The sequence below is a fragment of the Polyodon spathula genome, chromosome 6 (genome assembly GCF_017654505.1).
Source record: "Polyodon spathula isolate WHYD16114869_AA chromosome 6, ASM1765450v1, whole genome shotgun sequence".
Lineage (NCBI taxonomy): Eukaryota > Metazoa > Chordata > Actinopteri > Acipenseriformes > Polyodontidae > Polyodon > Polyodon spathula.
This window is the reverse complement of record NC_054539.1, coordinates 39,723,749-39,747,742: the sequence shown is the minus strand read 5'-3', so window position 1 is coordinate 39,747,742 and position 23,994 is coordinate 39,723,749. Positions and strand designations below refer to the sequence as shown.

The 23,994-nt window shown below is 37.5% G+C and overlaps 1 protein-coding gene across 1 annotated transcript in view; it reads left to right on the top strand.

The window, feature by feature from the left end:
- Positions 1-1,947: 1,947 nt before the first annotated feature.
- Positions 1,948-23,994, top strand: part of LOC121316553 (inactive phospholipase D5-like) — a 181,622-nt gene continuing 159,575 nt past the window's right edge. Inside the window, exon 1 of the mRNA XM_041251598.1 lies at positions 1,948-2,194. Coding sequence (XP_041107532.1) covers positions 2,018-2,194 — 177 coding nt within the window. The 5' untranslated portion in view covers positions 1,948-2,017. The remainder of the gene's footprint in view (positions 2,195-23,994) is intronic.

Below are 23,994 nucleotides of genomic sequence, written 5' to 3'. Positions count from 1 at the left end.
AGAGCCCACCACCACCCCTGTGATACAGTCCCGTGTTACTGTGGGTGGTACCTTGTCCCTTGCTCCTGGACACCCTGCCGGTCTGCCTAGACCTGGAGGCCAGGAGTCTGCACCATCAGCCACAGCTCTGCCCCCGGTTCCCTACTCCGCTCTCCCAAAGCACCCAGACTTCGCTAGGCTGCTGCCAGACGTTGCTTGTGCTCCCCCTGTTCGCTGCTTTGCTCCCCCCAGGTGATCGGACATCGCTGCGCCGGTCCCTATGTGAAGACCTCTGCCTGTTCTCCGGCAGTCGCCCCAGTCATCCTGATGGGGTCCCGTGTTGCTGATTCGCGGTCCTTCCCTGGAAGCGCCGGAGGGACCAGCCCACCCTCAAGCCCGCCTGTCGAAGAGGATGAAAAAGGCTTAATTCCTCCCTGCTGAGAAAAAAAAAAATGTGCAAATACACATTTGCTTAATTTGATAATTGTTTGATTAATTATTCCCTACACCTGGTGATTATTGTAAATTAGAGCCAGGTACAGGTTATTTAAATAAAGCAGCCAGTGTGCTCAAGGCTGCTGCTGTGTGGAGGGCCTGGCTGGTGTTTTCAACCGTTATGAAAGAAAAAAAGTACTGTGTAAAGCCTTTATGTGTGTTTTGGTTAATTTTTGTTTTAACAGGTAAACTGCTTAGCTGTCCTGTTTTGAGTTAGGTTCCTGTTTGTATAGTTAGTGCTCAAAAAAGAGCTAGGTGTTTATTTTGTTTTTCTGTTTATTAAAAATAGGACGTCAGCACTTTAAAACTTCCATTTCTGGGTCCTGCTTTTAAAGGGGCAATGAACTGTGGTGAGGTGCAGTCATGTTACAAAAGTTATATTGTGTTCTAAAGTACTTTCTGTTTTAAAGTTATGTTTTCTGTTTTACAATAATGTTTGGTAAAAAAAACTTTCCAATAAAAATTCTGAAATTGCAAGCAATGTTCGTATTCTGGTCCTTTTAGAATGAGAACTTCTCAACATATAGGACTATCATACAACTTCTCAATTTTGATATACATGTTTTCATGGTTTATTTTACAAAAAACTGATCATTTTTGTAATTTTAATTTTTTTTTACATTTTATAATTTGCGAGAGTCTAGGAAGCAGTTTTTATTCCAGATTACAACATAACATGAAATAAAAAGTTTGTGCTTTAAATTTTGATATAAATAACATGCTTCTAGGACATTCAAAAATGTGTTTTTTACATCATTGTTTATGACATACGACTGTCTGGACAGATCATGGAGCACTTTACCTAGGGTAACATTAGGTAGGCCAAAATTAGTGCTAAGCCGGGTCTGTGGAATCTGCCATTATTGTTTAAAGATATAGTTGGACTATCTATTGAGCAAAGAAAGTATGGGTGGGGAGTGGGCTGTGTATTAAAATGTTGGCGAAGGATGCTCAGAAGACTAGTTACAGTAAGTTATTTCAAATATTAGTATTAATTATTAAAGGGTAGAGTTATAAGAAAAGCAAGACTTCAGGTGTCTTTATTTCAGTTTCAAGTCATACCAGTCCATGGTAAGGTATGTAGTGACTCCTTAAAATACAAACTGAGGGAACTGGAAACTATTGCACTTAAGGCCTAGCAAATAAATACTTCATGAAGGCAATTCAGCTGGTCTAATTCTAAAGAGAACTGTGTGAAAAGGTAGACAAATGGATGTAAGAGTGCTATCTGCACCTTTAGCTTGAAAACACTAATTTGATGTAGAGCTCCCCTGATGTGCAATCCTAGCATCTGAACATTTTAGACTGTTTTTCTCATTATTTCTCCTAGCTGCAGCTCACTGCACCACAACTACAGTACATTGCATGTCTGCCCCTCCCACTTAGCTCCACGGGAGAGTCCTGATCCGCACTGCCCAGCTTGCTGCTGCTGCTGCTGCTGCAGCTACAGGCAGTCTAACTCGAGTAGGGAGCTGCAGCACACACACAACTGGGCAAAGTGCTGTGAGATCCCTGCCTATGGACGGGCACCTGTCATGACAAAATGGAAGTGCAGGCAGGCCGGCTACCAATGGAAGGGTTCGAGCAGCTGAGGCTGAAGAGCCGACCCGAGCTCACCTCCACATCTCTCACCCGAGTTGGTTCTAACGTGTACAGTACTGTTCAGCAACATGACTATTCTGCAAGTGTGTGGCTAAGAAAAAAGGACAAACTTGAACATGTAAGCATTTTTTTTTAATGGATTTGTTCATTTGGGTGGGTTGCGGGGGTATGCTAAATAGGACTAGTTGGTTTTATTTGATTTTCTTTAGTGCTGTAATTCCTTATTGTGTGTTCAATCAGTTTTGCATCTTTTCTTGCTGCAAATGGGTTTCATAAAGGTTCATGCAATCAATCCATTGCCTTCTTCATCAGCACCAATTGTTTTTTCTGTCCTAGTTTAAAGAGGTTTTCATTGATAATTCATATCCTGGTTTAATCTTTTTTCACAGTTTTATTATTACAATAAATAGCTTCCTTTTGCCCATAATAAAGTGTTGCATTTTTTTTCATGTTAATTATAGTGCTATGGTATTATTGACAGCATGATTTATATGCAGCTTTTTGCAAATGTGGATAACTCAAATACAGTACAATCTGTATTAAGTATCACTTGAACAAACCAGTGAAGCTCAGAACAGGTTTCCCTTTAAATATAAGTGAATGAGAAAAGCAGTATACTTAGCCCATCCATCTTAAGCTCCCACAAAGTTCAGTCTCTAAATGGTTAACTCAGGTATTTTCATCAACAGTACATGTCAGAACAGCACTGCTGAATTTTACAATGGAAAGTTAGTCATTTTAGCTAATTGTTTAACAGTTTTTCTTCTTTTAAACTACTTCTTTTTTTCTTATGCATCTCTGCCCTCACGTAGCTCTTTCTGTAAGGTGCCTTTTTTGAAATATAAAAATAGGTTGCTGAATATTTCATGGAGTGAAGAGCAAAGAAGTGTTTTAACATCTGTGTTCCTTGAATTGTAGAGGGTAATTGCTTTTAAGCTAGCCAGAAACTAGATACACACTTTCGGTAGCTGCAGCTGTTGTTATTGATTCTCAATACTTTTGGCATGTCATGCAAATGCCTGTGGGCCACCCTACCAGTAGCTTTACACTTTGTATTTCAATAAACTGTTTTAAGTAGCTTTCAGTTTCCATGTGTGTGTAACTAGTGGAGAATTTAAAGAAAGTAATAAGGCTTTTTATTTATAGTGGCAGGTATCAACTGGTGAATAATGACCTGAGTGCTGCATTTTGATTGGCTCTGGCAGTGTCCATTAAGTTTAAGTGATGGCATATTCAAATAATACCTATAAACATGCTTCTGCAGGTTTTATATTTACAATGTATTATTTTAATTTATTTACTGTCTAGACATGCTCACCATGATTGTAAGGGATGGGTTTATTAAACTATGCTACACAGATACAGCATTGCATCATTTATCTCTGATCCCCTTCTTAAAAAAAACAAGCAATACAATGGGTTTCAGCTGGACTGCATTTAAATCTGTATCCACATTATACAATGGTACAACTCATAGGAGCTTCATATTTATATATCACAAATCTCCACTAGCTCTAACAACTTGGAACTGGGTTTGTTTCATATACTCAAGCTAGTTTTTATCTGGTATTTCTACAAATATTCCATGATCATTGGAATAGATGAATACATTGCGTTTAGCTTGTTTGCTGAAGTGTCATGTATTCTGCAGTGCAGTGAAGGAGATAATTGGACTGAAATGATGTAAGATGCTACAAACGAGCTTTGGGGATTTTTCAGGGTAACATGAAGTTTACTCTCATGTGGGTTTTTGTTTTACCAGTATTGGATAACCCTGATGGCCGGCTGTTGTAAATGCATGAATATTACTTTTCTGAGATATAATGGTCTAAAAACTAAAAATGATGTGGCCCTCCAACAGGAGGTAAAGTGTTTGTTAAAAAATGACTTGGTTTCTAACTAATGGGAAACCAGCATCTTTTTCAGTAGTCCCAATGGGATTGTATAGCAAAGGATTAAAAACCAATATAGTCTGCAAACAGTCTGAGTAGGCAAGGTTATTTACTATCAATACAGCACTGCAGCCTTTCTCTAAAAAAAATGACAAACGTACTCTACTTTGCTGCTTGTGATGTCCTGTAAATCAATATTCAGATTCAGATTTTACCATCACAGGATAGAATGACTGTAGATTGCAAATTAAGGTTAGCTTCTTTGTTTATGCCTTTTGGGGACTGACTTCAGCTCTGCCTCATGGGAAGAGGTTGGAGCAGAGAGATGTGTATGAATAAACAATGAGCACTGCAGTTAATTAGTCTATAATATTGAGAGTTTATAAATGTTTATAAGTGTCTGCCTTTTTGCCTCCTTTTAGTATGGTGGTTCTAAATAATTGATGCACACACAGTTTGCACTATTGTTTAAATTTTTTACAACTTGAGTTGTCTAGGTGTTCAAGAGCCAGCAGATGACAATGACTTTTATACCACCGTTAGGATACTCCATTGTCCATTTAATAAATCATTATTTTAGCAAAAGGAGTATACATATAATGTTTAATAAAATGTTTGATAAAATTAAAAGGTACAATGCTTTACATTTAAATTCATACAGTGGCAATGTTTCAGCTAAATCTTTGATTTATATTTTAGGTTCTATATTTTCAGTGCACTTTTCAGTATTGTATTCAAGGTTTCTTTGTCAACACCATTTTATTGGACCAAACAAGCTGTAGTGGTTTCAATTTTCAACTTTAACCACTTATTGTTGACATGATCATAAACAAAAAAATTCCCCTTTTCAATTTCATTTTCAGTTTAAAATAAGCAATGCATGTTGGTGAAAGTTGAAAACAAAACCTAACCCCATACACTGTATGCATAAAATACTAATAGGTTTGGTTTAGGATGCAGATAAAAAAAAAAAAAATCTGTGGAATGAAACAATATTTAAAAATGTATATTTTAGTGATCTTTCTTTTTTAAAAATACATTTACTGCAATAATGTTGGTTTTATACACCAGTACTTGAAATATCTGTGCATCAGGTATGATAGTGGAGAGAAGTGTGTGCGTATTCGCTGCTTGATTGAGGTTGAGGTTGACGTGGCACGCGGTTTTAATTTACAAAACAAACCGCTCACATGACACTACCAACAATGGTAGCACATGAAGGACATACAACAAAGTGTAGAAAAGCAAAAATAAAACGCTGTACAAAAACTAGAAACAAAAGTTGCATTGAACACAGCTGGCGTTACTCTGCTAATAAATGGAGGTCTTGCTTATACACCTCTCCTCACTATACTTTAGGGGGAGCTACAATCCCTGAACTAAAATGTATTATTCAATAACCTAACCACAGCTATCGGCAATTTAGATTTATTTTAAGAAAGGCTCCGATCCATTAACACACACACACACAGTGATCAGAGGGCAGCTTACAGATTTTGACTTTATCCAGGCAGCGTGAACGATCTTCAGTCCGTTGGCTTATGGCCTTGTAGCAGCCCTGAGGTGCAGAATTGGTTCTCTATTAACTATTTACAATAATTACACACAACACTATTTACAATATTTGCATACACAAAAATCTCCTCTTCATGCACAGGGCTCCTGTCATGCCACACATGTTACAACAAATATTCATAATGCATTAGTTATACCAAGGTCCTCTATTTTTGGTTGATTATTTATTTTCACCGTTTAATTTTAGAAATGTTCATGCTTTCGTGTAGAAGGCCTTTATTTGTTGTAAACTTGATATTACATTATTTAGTTAAGAAATAACCCACAACAGGGTGTGCGGTAAGATTTATTACCGCACGTCCTGGGTGCGTTGTAAGAATGTAAGGCATCATGTTTCTGAGGTAATTAACACCAATAGGTTCATGGGAATACCAAACTGATTTGTATTCTGGATTTTTTTTAAGGTGATGAAGTTAGTATGATTTGGCATCTGAAAGACACTTTTGTAAATATTTTTTAAAACTGTTGACAGGGCACATAGAATCACCAGGCTGGTCAAACATATAACCACAAGTACTTTCATGGTTGATCTCATTGACATCTTTATGGTTTTTTGTTTGCGCTTTAAACAGGGTCACAGACTCCAGACCATTTTCATCTGTATTGATGTTAAACGACTACTGTGTCAGGTTGTGCAGTCCCTCCCGTCCACGGCGACCAAAATAGAGTTGTATATCGAACCAAACCTTGTTTAAAAGCCTAATGACGGGCTCCTGAGTGGCTCCTGTAAAGGCGCTCCATGTGGAGTGCTGGATGTGCCCTATAGTCTGAGGATCGCAGGTTCGAGTCCAGGCTATGTCATAGCTGACCGTGACCGGGAGTTCCTAGGGGTGGTGCACAATTGGATGAGCTCTGCCCAGGTAAGGAGGGCTTAGGTCAGCAGGGGAATCCACGACTCACCGCGCATCAGTGACCCCTTTGGACGATAGGGCGCCTGCGGTTCAGCAGTGGAGCCACCAGATCTGTGTTGTCTTCCGGTGCTATAGGTCTGGTGGCCTCGCTGTGGATCCACAGTGCGAAAAATGATGGATTGGCAGGAGCACGTTTTGCTCCAGCCTCCGTTCCCCAAGTCGGCTGGGGGGTTGCGAGCGGTGAACCGAGGATACAAATAATAATTGGGCACCCTGAACTGGGGAGAAAACCGGGGTAAAAAATTGGAGACGACTAAATTTAAAAAAAATAAAATAAATTAAGAAGCCCAGTGGCTGTCTCAGAAGAGAAAGGAGGAGAGATTTGAATTTTGTTTAAATTTGTTTCTGAAATCGGAGGGTGGTGGTGGGATGTATCCTTGCCAGATTTTCTGATTCTTAGCAACAAAGATGAAAACGATTTGAACTCTGTTTCAGTTATTATGTTGTAATTTTTACCTACAGAAACACTGTTTAGATAGTGATTTATGCAAGCTCTTACACCCAGTAAACTTGAAATGCTGTATTAATTTCCTTCAGTGTCTCTAACTGTTGCATAAAATTGCCTTAGGACATTGTTCAATTTAACACTTGACACAGTTATACAGTCCAAGCTGATGTTTTTTTGTTTCAATCAGTGATTAAAAACATTAATTGCCCATGATGTTGTTTTTCTAATGTTCTTTTCAGTTTTGCTCTGTTAAAAATATTAAGGTGTCTATTTACAGACTCAAAATTTATAAAGGGGAAAGACGGACCGCAAAAAGCCACGTACTGTGTGTGTTCAGTACAGCCGCAATCATTGTCAAAATAACAACCTATTTTATAAGTCTAATTAGGTAAAGCAGGCAATTCCGCAATCAACCAATTTAAATACCCCTCACCGCAATTAGCGGTGGAGAATTACACACCTCTCACAATAAATAACAGGTTTGGGTCAATCCTGCGTGTGTAGGCTACACATTCCAAAAGAAAATGAATGGCACACAAAGACTTCTTATTTTGTATAGAATCATTCCAGGCATATAGACTTTTCAAACTTCAGAAACAATACATTTTATTTACTTACATCCATGGCAGTTAAACAGGCGGATAATCCTTCCATTGTTGTACAGCAATATGTTCAACAACAATAACTCCATACAGCTGCATATGAACAGTCTTCACTTTAACTACAACTTATATCTTCTTAAGGTCTTATGCAGTTACAAATCTCCTATTTCTTATGCTTGTCTGTATTTCTTACTCCATGTATGATTTTAAATCATATTTTTATGGTATATATGGTAGAAAAACTGTACTTGCTCTAGCTACAAACTAACTGCGTCACGTGTCCCTCTGTCCTCTTTTTTTTTTATCGTTTTCTTTCCAAATCGAATTTAACAATACTGCCTGAGCCAGTATTGTTAAATATCAGAATGCCATATTACAAAAATTAAATTCTATAGGCACGACTAAAATAACGATAGAGGATGAGCCCTCATTGTATATGAGACTTTCTTTCGTGCGCCTCAGAATATCATTTCATCTTTTCTTAATCTCCTCCACTGTTCTTTTAATAATACCTACACTCTAAGAAGTAAAGGCTCTCATTAGAACCTTGCTTTGCCACTGTAGGGAGACCTTTTAGGTGCTTCTAAGAACCTTACATGGATTCTATATGATCTATTTGCAGACTTTCTGTTTTGTCATGTAAGCTATGAAACATGTATTGAAAATGTGAGTTTGCAAAACGATACAGTACCAGTATTATAAACCGTAATTTAAAAACTGACTTGATCAGAAGGGTTAACAAAATTAGCTATTTGCTAAAAAAAAAAAAAAAAAAAAAAAAAACTGTAACGGTCCCAGCTTCCCTGACAAATGATGGCAGAGGATTACATAATTTCAGAGCTCTACAAGAAAAAGCCCTACCTCCAGCGTTGCTTTTGTTGACCCTAGGAATAACCAGCAGCCCCACATCCTGTGATCTCAGAGTGCTGTTTGAAAGATACAGGGTCAGTAACTCCTATAATAATAATAATAATAATAATAATAATAATAATAATAATCTGTATTTTTTATAGCACAATTCATACAGCACATCTCAGAGCACTTTACAGTTTAAAGCAATATAGAGTTCTGTTAAAAATGGACACAAACCAGGTTACACATTAAAACAAGGACACACAACAAGTTTAGCCCAGAAACAGAGGACACACAGCACCAGTACTGTACAACACATAAACAGCCAGCCCTACACAGACTCAAATGCCATTAAAAAATAAAAAAAAAAGTGTTTTTTTTTTAATTTTCTGTGGGAGAGCATTCCAGAGCTTGGGTGCATAGCAACTGAAGGCCCTCTCTTCCATAAACCGAGGCCTAGATTTTGGCACTGTTAAGAGCCCAGCATCTGCAGATCTCAGGTTTTGCACAGGAGAATATACAGTTAACAAATCAGAGATATAGCTAGGAGCCAAACCATTCAAGGTCTTATGTTAACAGTAGTAATTTAATCTCAATCCTGAATTTAATGGGAAGCCAATGCAGAGATGCCAGGACAGGTGTAATATATACAAAAGATTTAGACCTTTTTAGGACTCCAGCAGTCGAGTTCTGAACATATTTTAGCCTATTAATAACATGTTTAGAGTCTCCAGCAAACAATGCATTACAATACTCGAGTCGGGAGGAGAGGAAGGCATGCACAAGCTCTCTGCATCAGGTAGAGAGAGAACAGGTCTTAAGCAGGCTATGTTATGCAGATGGAAAAAAGACACCTTTGTAACATTTCGAGCATGAGCTTCGAAAGTTAGGCGAGGATCAAAAATACAGAGATTTCTGGTTTCGGAATTTGCTCTAATTTCAAGCTCATCAATAGCCAAGCTGAAGTTCCCCACATTACTCAACTGATGTGGACAACCCAGCCCCATAACCTCTGTCTTACTGCAATTTAACTGCAGAAAATGTTCTTGTATCCATAATTTGATTTCCATTAAACAATGTGTGAGTACAGAAAAAGCTATTGAGATATTATGTTTAGTTTGAAGATAAATCCGAGTAAGAATGAAAACTAACTCCATGGCGCTGGATTATCTGGCCAAGTGGCAGCATATAGATAGATGCAGCACTAAGGTCAAGGAGTCAAGGAGTACCAAGACAGATAAGGCTCCAGAATCTGCAGCAATGAACAGATCATTTACCACCTTTACAAGAGCGGTTTCTGTACTGTGCAGTGATCTAAATCCAGATTGAAGGGGGTCATACAGATTATGTTGCAATAGGTGATTTGATAATTGGTTGGCCACTGTACGTTCCAGAATTTTTGCCAAAAACGGCAGATTAGATATAGGCCTATGATTACATAATATTTCTGTGTCTAAGGTAGGCTTTTTTTTAGCAATGGTGTGACTGATGCACATTTAAATGAAGACGGATCTGTGCCAGTGCTTAGAGACACTTTGACGATCTTAGCCACAACTGAACTAACGGCTGAAAAATTAGCCACAATTTCAATAAAAGTTCACTCAATAACAAGGCCTTATTTGCCAGGGAGCGAGTATTAAATAATGCTACTTTGGCAGGCCCGGTAACACTTAATGGCCGGTTATGTAAAAAATCACAAGTTGTTTTTGGGATACTACATAGATTGTCATGATCGACACCAAAGCAACTAACAGGAGTACGTCGTTTTTGGGACCAGATAGAGCATATGTTGTTATCTATGCAATCATTAACAGTAACACCACAGCCGGAGCTCCCATGTACATATTTTCGCCTACTTAATATACCATATTCCCGGCACACTTTACTTAGCCCATTTGACAAAGGAAAATGACTGTTACTTTGAAGGTGCAATAATTGAGAAATAGAATAACTTAGAGGCATTACCGATAGTCAAGAATAATCCAAAAGATAGTTCTCCACCACCTCCAACAGGTCAAAGAAGAGTCCAACAGATGATCCTCACAGCGATTTGGGAAGACCCGCATAAACAACGGAAAGAATGCACGGAAAACAAGCCAGGTTGAAGAGCACTCTGCAAGACAGCAAACCCACTGGGACACCTCACACAAAACCTGGTGGGCAGACCACAGCGGCACCAATAGGACAGGCAGGAACACCAGGAAGCATAGACCTCCAAAAAGCACTTCCACAGTTGCAGACATCAGGCATAGGCCACAATGAGCTTCAGAAAGCAGACAGGTCAGAAGCCAGCACAGTTGAAAAGGCAGGTAAATCCACGCATGGGCAAGAAAGCCCAGCAGCAAAATAAGTCAGCTCGGGAACAGCAATAACTATATCGCCATATACTGGTAGGTAATGCATCCACAGGGCCGTATGGACCAGCAGAAACCCCTCAGCTCACAGGCAGGTGAGTCCACCTACAGTAGGTCCGTAAGGGACACAGCAGACAGCTGTTACGCCTTGCAATGGCAGGTAGTATGTTTACAGATTAGCATAAAATGCATTTAGAGTAGTACAGTACACATCCAAGAGACGACAGTATTTTAAAACGAATAAAAAACAAAAAACAAACTAAAAATCAAATAAAAGCTGCTAGTAAAATAACATAAAAGTAAATGCTAGAGAAGCGGCAGCCACAGTGCGCCAGCGTCCTCTCTATGTATAATGGGATAATGGGATATTACATCTTTTTGACATGGAGATCAAAAACAACCTTATATATTGAAGCCTGTACTTGTTGGGTGCCTCACCAGCAGGAGTTGCTGAAGAACGATGAGGCAAACTAGCCCGCTTTTCTCCCCAACCCTGTGGAACTCCTGCAAATAACTAGGCGCTAATCCATTCAGGGCCTTGTAAGTTAACAGCAAAACCTTAAAATCAATTCTATACTACACAGGGAGCCAGCGTAAAGAGGCCAAAACAGGGGTAATATGTTCACTTTTCCTGGTTTTAATCAGAATTCTAGCTGTGGTATTCTGAACAAGCTACAAGTGGGATACCACATATTTTGGGACATCAGAAAAAAAGTGCATTACAATAATGAATTCTAGATGGAACAAAGGCATGCATTAATCTCTCAGCATCAGATACGCCAATAATTGGTCTAAGTTTGGCTATATTTTTCAAATGGTAAAAAGATACTTTAGTAAATTCCTGAATATGAGTCTCAAATGAGAGATCAGAATCAAAGATGACCCCCAAACTTAATTTCTAGTTTAAGTTTTGAGGATAGACTGCAAAGTTCAAAGGCAGCACTTACTGTAGATCTAGAAGAATTAAAACTGATGGAAAGCCAGAGTCAGACTCTGACAAGGGCCATCTCGATGGTATGTGCAGCACTAAAACCAGACAAACTTCTTGAATATACCATTCAGAGTTAGAAATGTTTGTAATTGAATTGCAAGAATGGTAGGTTGGAGATTGGCCTATATTTAGTGAAGACTTTAGGGTCCAAATTGCATTTCTTAACCATAGGCTTTACCACAGCTAGCCAAGTGCTGAGGGAACTATACTAGAGAAAAGTGAACCATTTATAATTTTTAAAATATGGGTATTAATAACACCAAGAACATATTTTAATAGTTTTGTAGGAATAAGATCAAGAGAACATGTAGTAGCTCTCATATGTTGAACTAGCTCTGTCAGGTCCTGTAAGGTAATCAAAGAAAAAGCCCCCATAGCAGCCTTAATAGGTGCAGTTGGTAAAATGGTGCTCCATAATATAAGGTGTGTGTGGAATCTGATTTCTGATTACTAGTATTTTATTTTTAAAGAAATGTAAGAAGTCATTGCAGCTGTGAGAGCAGCCCATGTCAAGGGTAGGATTATTAGGGGAAGGAATAATTAATGTATCTAGGGGTAGCAAAAATAAATCTAGGATTATTTTTATTTGTTGAAATTAGAGTAATATGATGATGTAGCCAATGCTAGAGCCGTCCTTTATTTATACAGGTGGTCCTTCCATGCCATGTAATGAACTTGTAGTTTAGATTCCTGCCATGTCCGTTCTAATTTACCACCTTCATATTTCATCTCATGAGTTGTATCATTAAACCACGGCAAAGTGTTTTTTTAAAGACACTCTCTGAGTTTTGATTGGCGCTACAGTATCTAAGATACCAGTCAAGGTGGTGGTGTAGGTGTAAGGTTCCCATCCGCTCGCATACAAACATCTATAATAATAATGATGATAAAAATGAAAATAATAATCATACATAAATAAATATACACAAGGGGTGGGCACCCCGTCACACAAGGTTAAAACTTAAAAAAGATGAATAACTTTCAAAAATTTCCTGTTCGATTCTAAGTTCACTATGGAAAACAATAGCAAGTCCACCTTCCTGCCCACAAGAGCGAGCTTTCTGGAAAAAGAAAGAAGAGTTCAGTGGAGAAGCCTCAATCAGGGAAATATTGTCATTCGGTCCAAGCCAAGTTTCAGTGAGTGAGAGAATATCAACTTTGTAATCCTGAATAAAATCATTAATTAACAGAGCCTTATTAGTCAGAGACCTGACATTAAATAAATCTAGGTGTAAATTGGTCCAATCAAGACCATGTGATTGAGCAGGGGTAATAGGAATTTGACGAAGGTTACTGTATAATGCACTTCTGTGTTTGCTCAGCGAGTGTGTGTGTATATATATATATATATATATATATATATATATATATATATATATATATATATATAGAGAGAGAGAGAGAGAGAGAGAGAGAGAGAGAGAGAGAGAGAGAGAGAGAGAGAGAGAGAGAGAGAGAGAGAGAGATAGATATAGTTGTGTAGCATTAAATATAATAATATTCAATAAAACAAAAACAAAAGTATTGTCTAAAATGCAAAAAAATGACAACTTTTAACCCAAACCCTGGATTTAACATTCCTATGTTAACAACAGTTCTGGCTCCTCAGAGGAGGCAAGTCTCTGTTATAAACTCCTATCTGCTATTAACTACAGTACTGGCAGTTACAGATCACTTGATCTGAGCATGGGTTTTAATTGGGGTCCAGAGGTTTTTTTTTTTTTCATTAGGAGACAAGCTGAACAGATAAACATAAGACACTCTGGTCACCTGTATGCCCATTGCATTGTGACACCGGTAACGTCAGTAAAGTGAGATATATTTTCAAAGATTCATATTATTGTACCACTTCCTTTCTCTGGGAACAAATCTAGTTGTTGCTTTTGTCTTTTTTTCTCTTTTATTGTTTGTTGGAAGTTTATTTTAGCCCTTCCTCAGGAGTATTTGTTTATTTTTCCCAGCGCAGACAAACTTGTTCACTCTCTTTGTGGCAAAGTGTTTAACTGTGTGCAGGTGCAGGTAATACAGCAGTGATTAATGAACAGACAGAATTGATAGTACAGGTGCAATGAAATGATAATCCAGGTGAATGATGTTTATTTTTACAATCCAATTGGTCTGATGACACAAATACAGCGGTAAAGAATAAATAATGATAATGTGAAGCAATAGAGCAGCGTGTATTGCTTTATTGTAATCCTCAGGGTTTGGTCCCACACATAACACAAAACACAAACACAAGTCCACAGTGAGTGATAAAGTGCTTGTGGTGTATTTACAGTTCTCCGTGATATTGTACAATATCTACAGAACTGGAAAATTAAAACAAAGGCATACAATTCAATACCTTCAGAGTGTAACATTTAGTTTTGTCAGAAATACAGACATGCATGAAAGACTTCAGGATTATTAAACATGGTGAAAATAGCAGAAATCTAATTCATGGCAGGGTTCTCTCAGCTTCAAAATAAGATCTGTGCAGCAATCCAGAAGCATAAAAAGTTCTGAGTCCTACTAGCAGAACTGACACCAGTAAAGACAGTTTACTCAATTTTTGATTCCCACCTAAGAATAATTTTTATTACCAAAGGTTTTCCTTTGTTCTCTCCATTCCCTGTCTGTTTTTAAGAACTAGTGTTCTAGTGTTCATTTTTTCTATTTGTCAGAACGCATGTATTTTACCGGTTGAAATTTAAAAAGTATAAAATACAGCAAATTATTATTGAAATATTACGCAGAGTTGTGTGTTTCTTATTTGTGGTGTTTATGACAGAGAATCAAATTCAATTTTATCACCAATTATTTGTTATTCAGGGAACTTTTACTATTTTGTCAAATCAAATTAAAATCAAATCCAATTTTATTTATATAGCACCTTCCATACAAAACATATCTCAAAGCATTGTACAAGACAAATAAAATGAAGTAAAAAGTAAAATACATTTGTGTAGAGAAAACAAAGGTTAAAAAGGTTAAAAAGCTTCCGGGATCATAACAATAGGGCTATACTAATCACTGCTAGATTCTTCAACAACTTTGAGTTCTAATATGATTTTGACTTCCTTTGCAATGTTGACTAAAGAGATAAGTTTGTCAACTGATTTAGGATCGCCCTGAGCCACCCACAAGTCTAATGGCAGTCCTCTTAAAAAATAGTCTATGACTAACAGGTCCACCAGCAGTGTTTACATCAAGCTGAAGTCACCTTCGGGCCAAATGGATCAGATCAAATAGTTGTGAACGCGAAGCTTTCACTTCATCATACTTCCACGTATGAAATCGCTGGGCCCGAACAGCAGCAGTGACCCCACCTCTAGTTAATATCTTTGCTTTCAATAGTGAATAGTAAGCTGCTTCTCCTGATTCCAAATCAAAGTAAGCCTTTTGATCTTCTCCGCTCAAAAATGGTGCGACAATGCCGGCCCATTGCTCCTTTGTCAAAGCCTCTCATTCTGTTGTCCTCTCGAATGCCAAGAGATAGGCTTCTGGGTCATCACCCAGGATCATTCTTTGTTGGAAGTACCTTGCTCTAACCGGTCATGTTGCCTCTGGTGTTGGATCTTTAGTTGGTGTTTTTGTCAACAGCTGGCCAAACATAGTCCTCCACTCTTGACTGTCCTGGTCTGCTTGCTGTTGATGTGCAGCAGTAGCTTGCTGTATCATGGTAGCAGTAGCTTGATGATCCTGAGCAGGTTGCTGTAACAAGGCAGCCATAGTTTGCTGCTGCTGCTGCGCTGTGTGCTGCAACATCGCCTTTAAAATGTCTTCCATTTTCAGTGTTTAGGTTTTTTCTGGTACCGTATGTAATGAAGTCAGTGGGTGCAGTACCTTGTCTTCTCTTCAAAACCCAAACCAGGAAACCAGGATGTAACGGAAGTGCCATAGCGTGCATTTATTAAACAAAACAAACTCAAAACTCCCCATTTTTACCGTCTGTGTACGCCTTAACTGCAATATACGTAGGCACTTAGAATTACTGTTCGTTTTATTTCGTACCGCACATCAAACAACAATATACAAAACAAAGCATAAATATAAATATACACACACAATTATGTTACTGCACTGACGAAGACCATTGGCTGCAACGAGTCTGCATTCATTCATTCATTCATTTTTTTTCATAATGATGTTACAATAATAAATATATATATTCTTAACTGCAGATACCTGGTGAGTGCTTGGCTTTTTATGACATTCTGTACATTTACTTGACACCTATATCACACTGTCATTAAAAGAACATTGCTCTTTTAGCGTGCACATATTTTTTCAATACATATAATTTCCTAAGGATACACGCAAAACAACTCAATTTCATGATGAATGAGCTAATCCTTAAGGACTCTGTACTCCTAACTCTGTAAGTGCAGCCACTAAATAGACCGATGTGCTCATTGAGACCATCATTATCATAATTGTGTATCATTATTTGTGCGTGTTGAGTAATTTGTGTTGCTCTTAAGCTCACATAGGGTGAGGTGTAAAATAATTGGCTTAATTGCATCCGCAATTATTTGCACTGCGCCTATACTTACATTATCCCCTAAATGTACATTGATAAATAATTTATTGATAAAGAAGAGCTGTCTACAAAATATTTGTTTAGCTTTAATTGCCTACCTAAAGGCTAGCTGTTTTTTAAGTTCTACAGTTATTTACTGCTTCGGACATAAACTACATGAAATGGTAAAACAAACAAAAAAAAATTCAACATGTTTCAACAGTCTTCTATAGTGTTACAAGATGACGAATGTAGAAACACTCGCTTTCACACCCAACCCAAAGTCAGCTTCTCTGTGCTCCCTGTGTTAGTTTTGTCTTTGTGTATGCTTATCAAAACCACTGCATTTGAAGTTGTCAGTGTTTTTAATATTTTGCCTCGTTTTATTTTATGTTTTAATGCCAGTAAAATTAAGATTTTTGCTGCCTCATCCACAATGTTATCTCCTTGTAAAACGTTCATTTTTCCATTCTTTAATTACACTGTGTAACAAACATTTTTTTTTTTTTTTGTTCCTGGGTAGTAAGTGTTATTTCCTAATTGCTTATGCATCAAAAGTATAGAAAATGGCTATTATTCCCCACAAACTTTGCTTTTGTGATCAGGACAGTGATATTTCAAAATATTACTATTTCCAATGGGAAAATGTGTGTCTTTTCATTCACATAAAGTCAGAGAAAAACAACATATGAATCCAAATTAACATGTATTTATACTAACGTAATACAAAGATGACTACAAAAGATTTAGAAGTGAGTAGTTTTTCGAGATTTACAATTATACTGTAAATACAGTATCGCCAGTATGTTTTAACCAGGATTTTGTTTCAGTGGGATGGAGATTTATGTAGATGGGTAATAATTAGGGCTGTCAATAAAATCGCAATTAACTTCTGTGACAAAAACATACATTTCTGGACGCATGTTAATCTCACTCCTGTCTTGTCCTTCTGTGAAAGGGTGGCTTTGCAGGGGTGACATTAGAACAGCAGCACAAAACCAAAACAACGAATGGCGGGTGAAACTGAGGCTCTGTGGCGCTCAGTGTTTTATTAGATAATAGAAAATAAAAGATTTAAACAAACACAAAACTACACAAAACAAAAAGGCACGTTGGCCAAACAAATAACAAACAAATATCGTGCTGGTGTTTAAGCCAGCACGTTTAGCAATTGTTATATTTCCTCAATTTAATCTAGGTCCAGGTCTGGTGACCGTTAAATAATAAATCCCCGGCTATACACAACAATGTGTAAAGCGCGGGGATAACAACAACTGGGCACAGTCCCGAACAAAAAACAAACACACGGTCACCAGTCCTGGGTGAGTGCAGTCGTGCTGGTGCTGAGTGAAAACTACTACTTTGTGACGATACTTTGTGACGATAGTGCAGTGGTGCTCCGGACAGTGCTGACCCTACTCGACAGCTCCGGAGGTGTGCTTTAACTGTCTACAAGTGAAGAACAGACAATTAACAGGACAAACACAATAAGACACAACACAAATTATTTCCTACACACTGAGAGCTTCTCTCTCAATCCTTCTCTCTCTCCGATCGTTTTACCCAAACGAAGGAAAAGATCAGGGTTACCCTGGCCCCTGTATGTAATCCCGCATGATATCTAGGTAAACGGTTGCAACTGCCTTATTACTTGCAGCTGCCTCTCGTTTACCTTTCAGATCAATACAGTCTTACAACAGAGTCTCGCTTCTTTCCAGGCTGACCCACTTCCCTGACCCGGAAACGAACTGTCAAGCCAGCCCTTCCAGATACTTCTCCTCTCGTTCTTTAGCGCCCTCACAGGTCAGGAGGAAGATTCGTCACCAGAACTCATATTTCCGTCACACATACAGAAAGGTGTTTTTTTTTTTTTTTTTTTAATTTCTATTACTCGAAGATTTCAAAACCTAAATCAATCAGGGCTGAGCTAAGATTTACACTATTGGTTGTTGAAGGTGTCTATAATAAAACGTCTGTGGCAGGCTGGCGAGTGGATAGAGGCCCAGAGACAGTCTGCAGTTCAAAAAAATAACAATTTTATTATAAATAAACAAAAATAAAGTGCACAAGGGCAAAATAACAGATACTCAAACACAAATAAAGCAAAAACAAAACTCACAAAAATAAAGTTTCCAGGCTGGGCAATGCCTTCACTGGATTTAGAAAATTCAAAAACCACAAAACAAACACCAACCTGCTTCCTCAGCTCCCCCTCTCAAATGAGAAGCAGAGGCCTCCTTTTATATCAGGTGGCTGGGCGCTGATTGATCGTTAATCAACCTAATCAACTAATCAACCCCAGCCACCTGAACATAATAAACCCAGGCAGGTAGGGGAAGTTAACCCCATCCCTGCCAATTTAAAGGGCAGAGCTTTGCTCTGCCACAACGTCATTTAAACCAAGAGCCAGCCTATGGTTGACATTTTAGATATTAGGGCGTTAACGTCAAATGCGCTTGGTGACAAGCTTGTCTTTTTTGAACAGTTAGCTGTGATACAGTGATGATGAGCGGTAGAGAAAGACTCGAGTCAGACGCCAGCATTCTGACAGAGAATAGTAAGGGGGAACAGCCGATCAATAGTTAGTGTATGGAATTAGGAATAGAGTTAGTTATTAATTCTATTAAAAATGTAAGTGATAAATTAGATGTACAGATTTTGACCAATGGAGTTATGCACAAAATATATACATTTGCCGTTGCTAGACAAAACGATAGACCCCTGAAATATGTGTTTTGTGATATTTTAAATCACAACATCATCCTTTGGTTTAGGGGTAAAGGTTAGGTTTAGGGGTAGAGGTTAGGTTTAGGGCTAGGGTTAGAGGTTAGGTTTAGGGCTAGGGGTTAGGTTTAGAGGTAGGAATAGATGGTAGGAATGTTTTATTGTAAAATAAAAAAAATTAAACAGACAAAAACACTTTAAAAGAAAACTGCGCCTTGGCCAAAACAAACAAACACAATGGACTAACACTAAACAAAAAGTGAATGAATAGACAAACAAATTCGGTGAGTGAAATTATTTACTTCTTTTTGTGTTTTCTCCTTCTCCCTACCTGTTCTCCACTCACCAAACACACAACCCCGAGTGAGTGAAAACATGTTACTTTTATGCAGCTGTACCGAGACTCGATTGCTAATCAATCATTCAATTGGAGTCTCAGTACAACTGCACATTAAGTAATAAAAGTGCAATTCCCCATGCTCACATATTATTACATTTTACCTGCAAGTGCTGTGCAATCCTCGTGCCTAAATACAAACATACATTTTAAACATTCATGCTCATAACCCATATTTATATACCATGTATTTTATACATAAACACCAACATTAACACACTACATATAACACAAAACACTAATAAAACATAAAGGGGATAAGAATGAATAGGATGCTATTTGAAGATATCTTAATGATTTACAAATCTCTTTAAATGAACAGGAAGAAGTTATTTTGAGATATCTGTAAATGATTTAGAGATATCTCTAAACGAACAGGATGTTATTTGAAGTTATTTAGAGATATCTTCAAATGATTTAATGATATCTTTAAATAATATGTGGATTTAGTTAGCATGGTGTGTCAAACTGTCATTTAGAGATATCTTAAAATGAGGGTTTTAAAGATATCTCTAAATCATTTGAAGATATTTTTAAATAACTTCTTGTTCATTTAGAGATATCTCTAAATCATTTGAAGATATCTTCAAATGAACAGGAAGAAGATATCTCATTTCATGAGATATCTCTAAAGATATCTTCAAATGAACAGGAAGACATTTCGAGATATCTCTGAATGAACAGGAAGTTATTTTGAGATATCTGTAAATAATTTAGAGATATCTCTAAATGAATAGGATGTTATTTGAAGATATCTTCAAATGATTTAAAGATATCTTTAAATGAACACCAAATGCCCCTCTTAGTGACATCACACGACAAAAAAAAAAAAAAAAAAAAAACTATCAGGAAATGAATGTCAGTCCCTCCTTTATCCATTGATGTGTGTTTCAAACCTGTACTGCAAAGTACGGTGGCCCTGTAAGTCTAAAAAATGAAGTACTTTTTTATCGTGTTTAAACAGTTCTCTCAATATATTACACCGTGTAACAATTTATTTTTTTTGGTTCCTGGGTAGTAAGTGTTATTTCCTAATTGCTTATGCCTCAAAAGTATAGAAAATGGATATTATTCCCCACAAACTTTGCTTTTGTGACCAGGACAGTGATATTTCAAAATATCACTATTTCCAATGGGAAAACGGGCAAATGTGTGTCTTTTCATTCACATAAAGTCAGAAAAAAACAACATATGAATCCAAATTAACATGTATTTATACTAAAGTAATACAAAAATGACTACAAAAGATTTAGAAGTGAGTAGTTTTTCGAGATTTACGATTACACTGTAAATACAGAAAAGACACACATTTGCCTGTTTTCCCATTGGAAATAGTGATATTTTGAAATATCACTGTCCTGGTCACAAAAGCAAAGTTTGTGGGGAATAATAGCCATTTTCTATACTTTTGAGGCATAAGCAATTAGGAAATAACACTTACTACCCAGGAACAAAAATTGTGTTACATAGTGTAATCCACTTAAGTCTGGCTGACCAACACAGCAGGGTATTTTCTCTAAACAAATATCTCTGGTAATCAATGAGTTTGTCTATCTCTTGATAGAATCATCATAGGAATACATTCAACGGGCATATTCTCATTTAAGCAAATATAAATTGTACTTTTTATATCACAAGTGGGGCTCAAGTAGTTTGGGTAGGACATAATTAGCCAGGCATTAAAGGTCTACCAACTGGAGTGGGGGATTTTGATATTTTGTGTTTTATAACTACAATCTGTTAGCGGTTCTAATGTGATAGGGGAATGCCCCTGAATTGCCTATGTATTGAGCAATTTCTAGACAGCTCTTGTGTGCTGAGCAGCCTGAATAAAGTGTCATAGGAATGAATGTAAAATGAAACTTTGCAATGTTTTACTTTAAAATGCGCTATGCTAAAAATCAGGTTTATGCATTTTACTAGAGCAGTATTAGGGTCTGCCACTTTTGGACCATTAAAATAGACCTCATAGGATAATATAGATAGGCAATTTTTGTAAGAGATTTCTCATGGCGATGTATTCAATTGCGGAAATAGTGCTCCTTTCTTGTCATTTTGTTGATATTGCTATACAACTGGAGGATTAGAATCTGTTCAGCTGTTAGTATAAAGCGTCTAAAACTCCCTTTGGCATTTGGAGTCTCCAATACCATGTTTACACTGCCACTTTTAAGCCAACTCTGAGAAGGCTTACAGCTTTTTTTGTACTGTTAATGCAGCCGTCCAAGGTCCAACACAGGTCTAGTCATCCTAAAAGTGGCCTGCTTCAGAAGGGGCTCTGCAATGGTTTTGGTCTGTTTTTTCTGTATTGTGGACACAGCGGTCCCTGAGATGGCTGTCATTAGCCAAGTACGCTTGTGGGCAACGCCGCCATTGTCAGCATCAAACAGGCACAGACAACAGCAACAGGAAGTTCAATTTATTGACAACAGGATAGCATAAAATGCCTAAAGTGTCCTCAAGCTCAACTTTTTATCTGATCGATCCCTACAGCAAAATGAGGCTCACTAACAAAGTTAACAGCTGTTTCAAAGTACATAGCATGAAAGAGACAGGATGAGCTGTAGACTCTTTGTAAAGCTAGTTACAAACTAATTCTCATAACATGGTGGTCTCTGAAACCACTCATACTTAAGTGACTTTTCATTACTATATACTATGTTTCTCCTACAACCCACACCAACATATAGTTGTAGTTAATCCATATTGGTTCTCATATTGATACAAATATGAAATAGAAATATGTAATATATAAATATATAATCTCACTGCGATTAAGTATAAGAATATGTATAGGTGTGGGTGTGTGTATGTGTGTTAAGTAACAAAAACTGAGCAATAGTAGTGGTTCTGTGTGCCACTTCATGGCAGTGCATTAATATATCAGGAGCTGGTCAAATCATTATTTTTCTGATCTAGTGATCTCTCTCTTTCTCTGAGCATTACCTCGAGGTAATGCAACCAGCCTATCTCTTGTTTAAATTTACACTAAGCTATTTCTGTGTGAACAGTCTCTTTGTGTGCAGCCAGGTATGTTTGTTCATGCCGGTATTAAAACACAGTTAAATTCTAATCTCTGTAGCTTTGCGGGATGACTCTCCTGCCACTGCAGAACAGAGAGTAAGTGCGTGCAGAGATTGATGACATTGTGTCAGTACTTAGTGGCTTCCTGTTGCAAAACTGTACAAGCAGTGTCAAATAACAGCTGTAGCATTATTGGAGGGGAGACCTTCCCAGATGAACATCCCTAGTTTGAGAGAGATATTAAATCTAAGTGCTTGGAGCTGAAGCTCACATACAGTGAGAGTGCAGCTCGCCTTGTAAAGAGCCTGGTGGGAATATGTCGGTGAGTTGCTCTATTTCATTTCTGCTATTTTTCTTCAAAGCCGGTGATGGACGAACAGCCCGGTTCAGAGTTTTATGGATTAGATAAGATATTCTGTATCCTCAGGCTGAGTTATATTTCTTTTTTATCTGTAAACTTAATAAAACTGCAATAAATATATATATTTTTTAATAATGTAGTGTATGTGTAATGTAGTCAAAACTAAGAAAAAGGCTAATTTAGTTTCATTATTTTTTTAAAGTCTGCTTTAGAACATTGGACCCATTTGGGAACAAATGTATGTATATTTGCCCTTTCTGTGTTATTTAAAAGGTGATGTGTATGAAATATATATTGCAATGTATATTTCTATTTAGTGTTCATTTTTCAAATACTGTATACCGTTTATATATATATATATATATATATATATATATATATATATATACACATACATACATACATACATACATACATACATACATACATGCATACACACACACTATCGGTCAAAAGTTGCAGAACACTTCCATTTTCCCAATTTTTATTGAAATTTACGCAGTTAAATTCTCAATATACTCTGAAACTAAAGCATAGAACAAATAAACAATTGGAGATGAAATCATGGAATAGTTTTGTTTAACAAAATGTAACCAAAATATTTGACTCAAAGTAGCCACCTTTTGCAGATATAACAGCCGAACACACTCGTGGCATTCTTTCTACAATGGAAATCAAATATTGCTCGGAAAGTTCTTCCCAACACTGTTGCAGAAGTTCCCACAAATGTGTTGCACTTGTAGGTTGCTTTGCTTTTACCTTTATGTCCAGTTCATCCCAAACCAGCTGGATGGGGTTTAAATCTGGAGACTGTGCTGGCCATTTCATGATTTGAAGCCTACCGTCTTGTTCTTTTCTTATAAGGTAGTTCTGACATAGCCTGGAGGTATGTTTTGGGTCATTATCTTGCTGTAGGATGAACCCCTGACCAACTAGATGTATACCAGAGGGTATTGCATGGTGCTGCAAAATGCTGTGGTAGCCGTTTTGGTTCAGGGTGTCACTCACTCTGTACAAGTCGCCGACTCTGGATCCAGCAAAAGAGCCCCAGACCATCACGCTTCCTCCTCCATGTATGACAGTTGGTGTCACACACCGAGGAACCATCCTTTCACCTACTCGACGGTGTACAAAAACCCTGTGTGATGAACCGAAGAGTTCAAATTTTGATTCATCGGTCCACAAAACCTTCTTCCAGTCTTCAGTAGTCCACTGGCGGTGCTTCATGGCCCAGGCAAGCCTCTTTTTCTTATTTTGCCATCTTAGCAATGGCTTTCTTACTG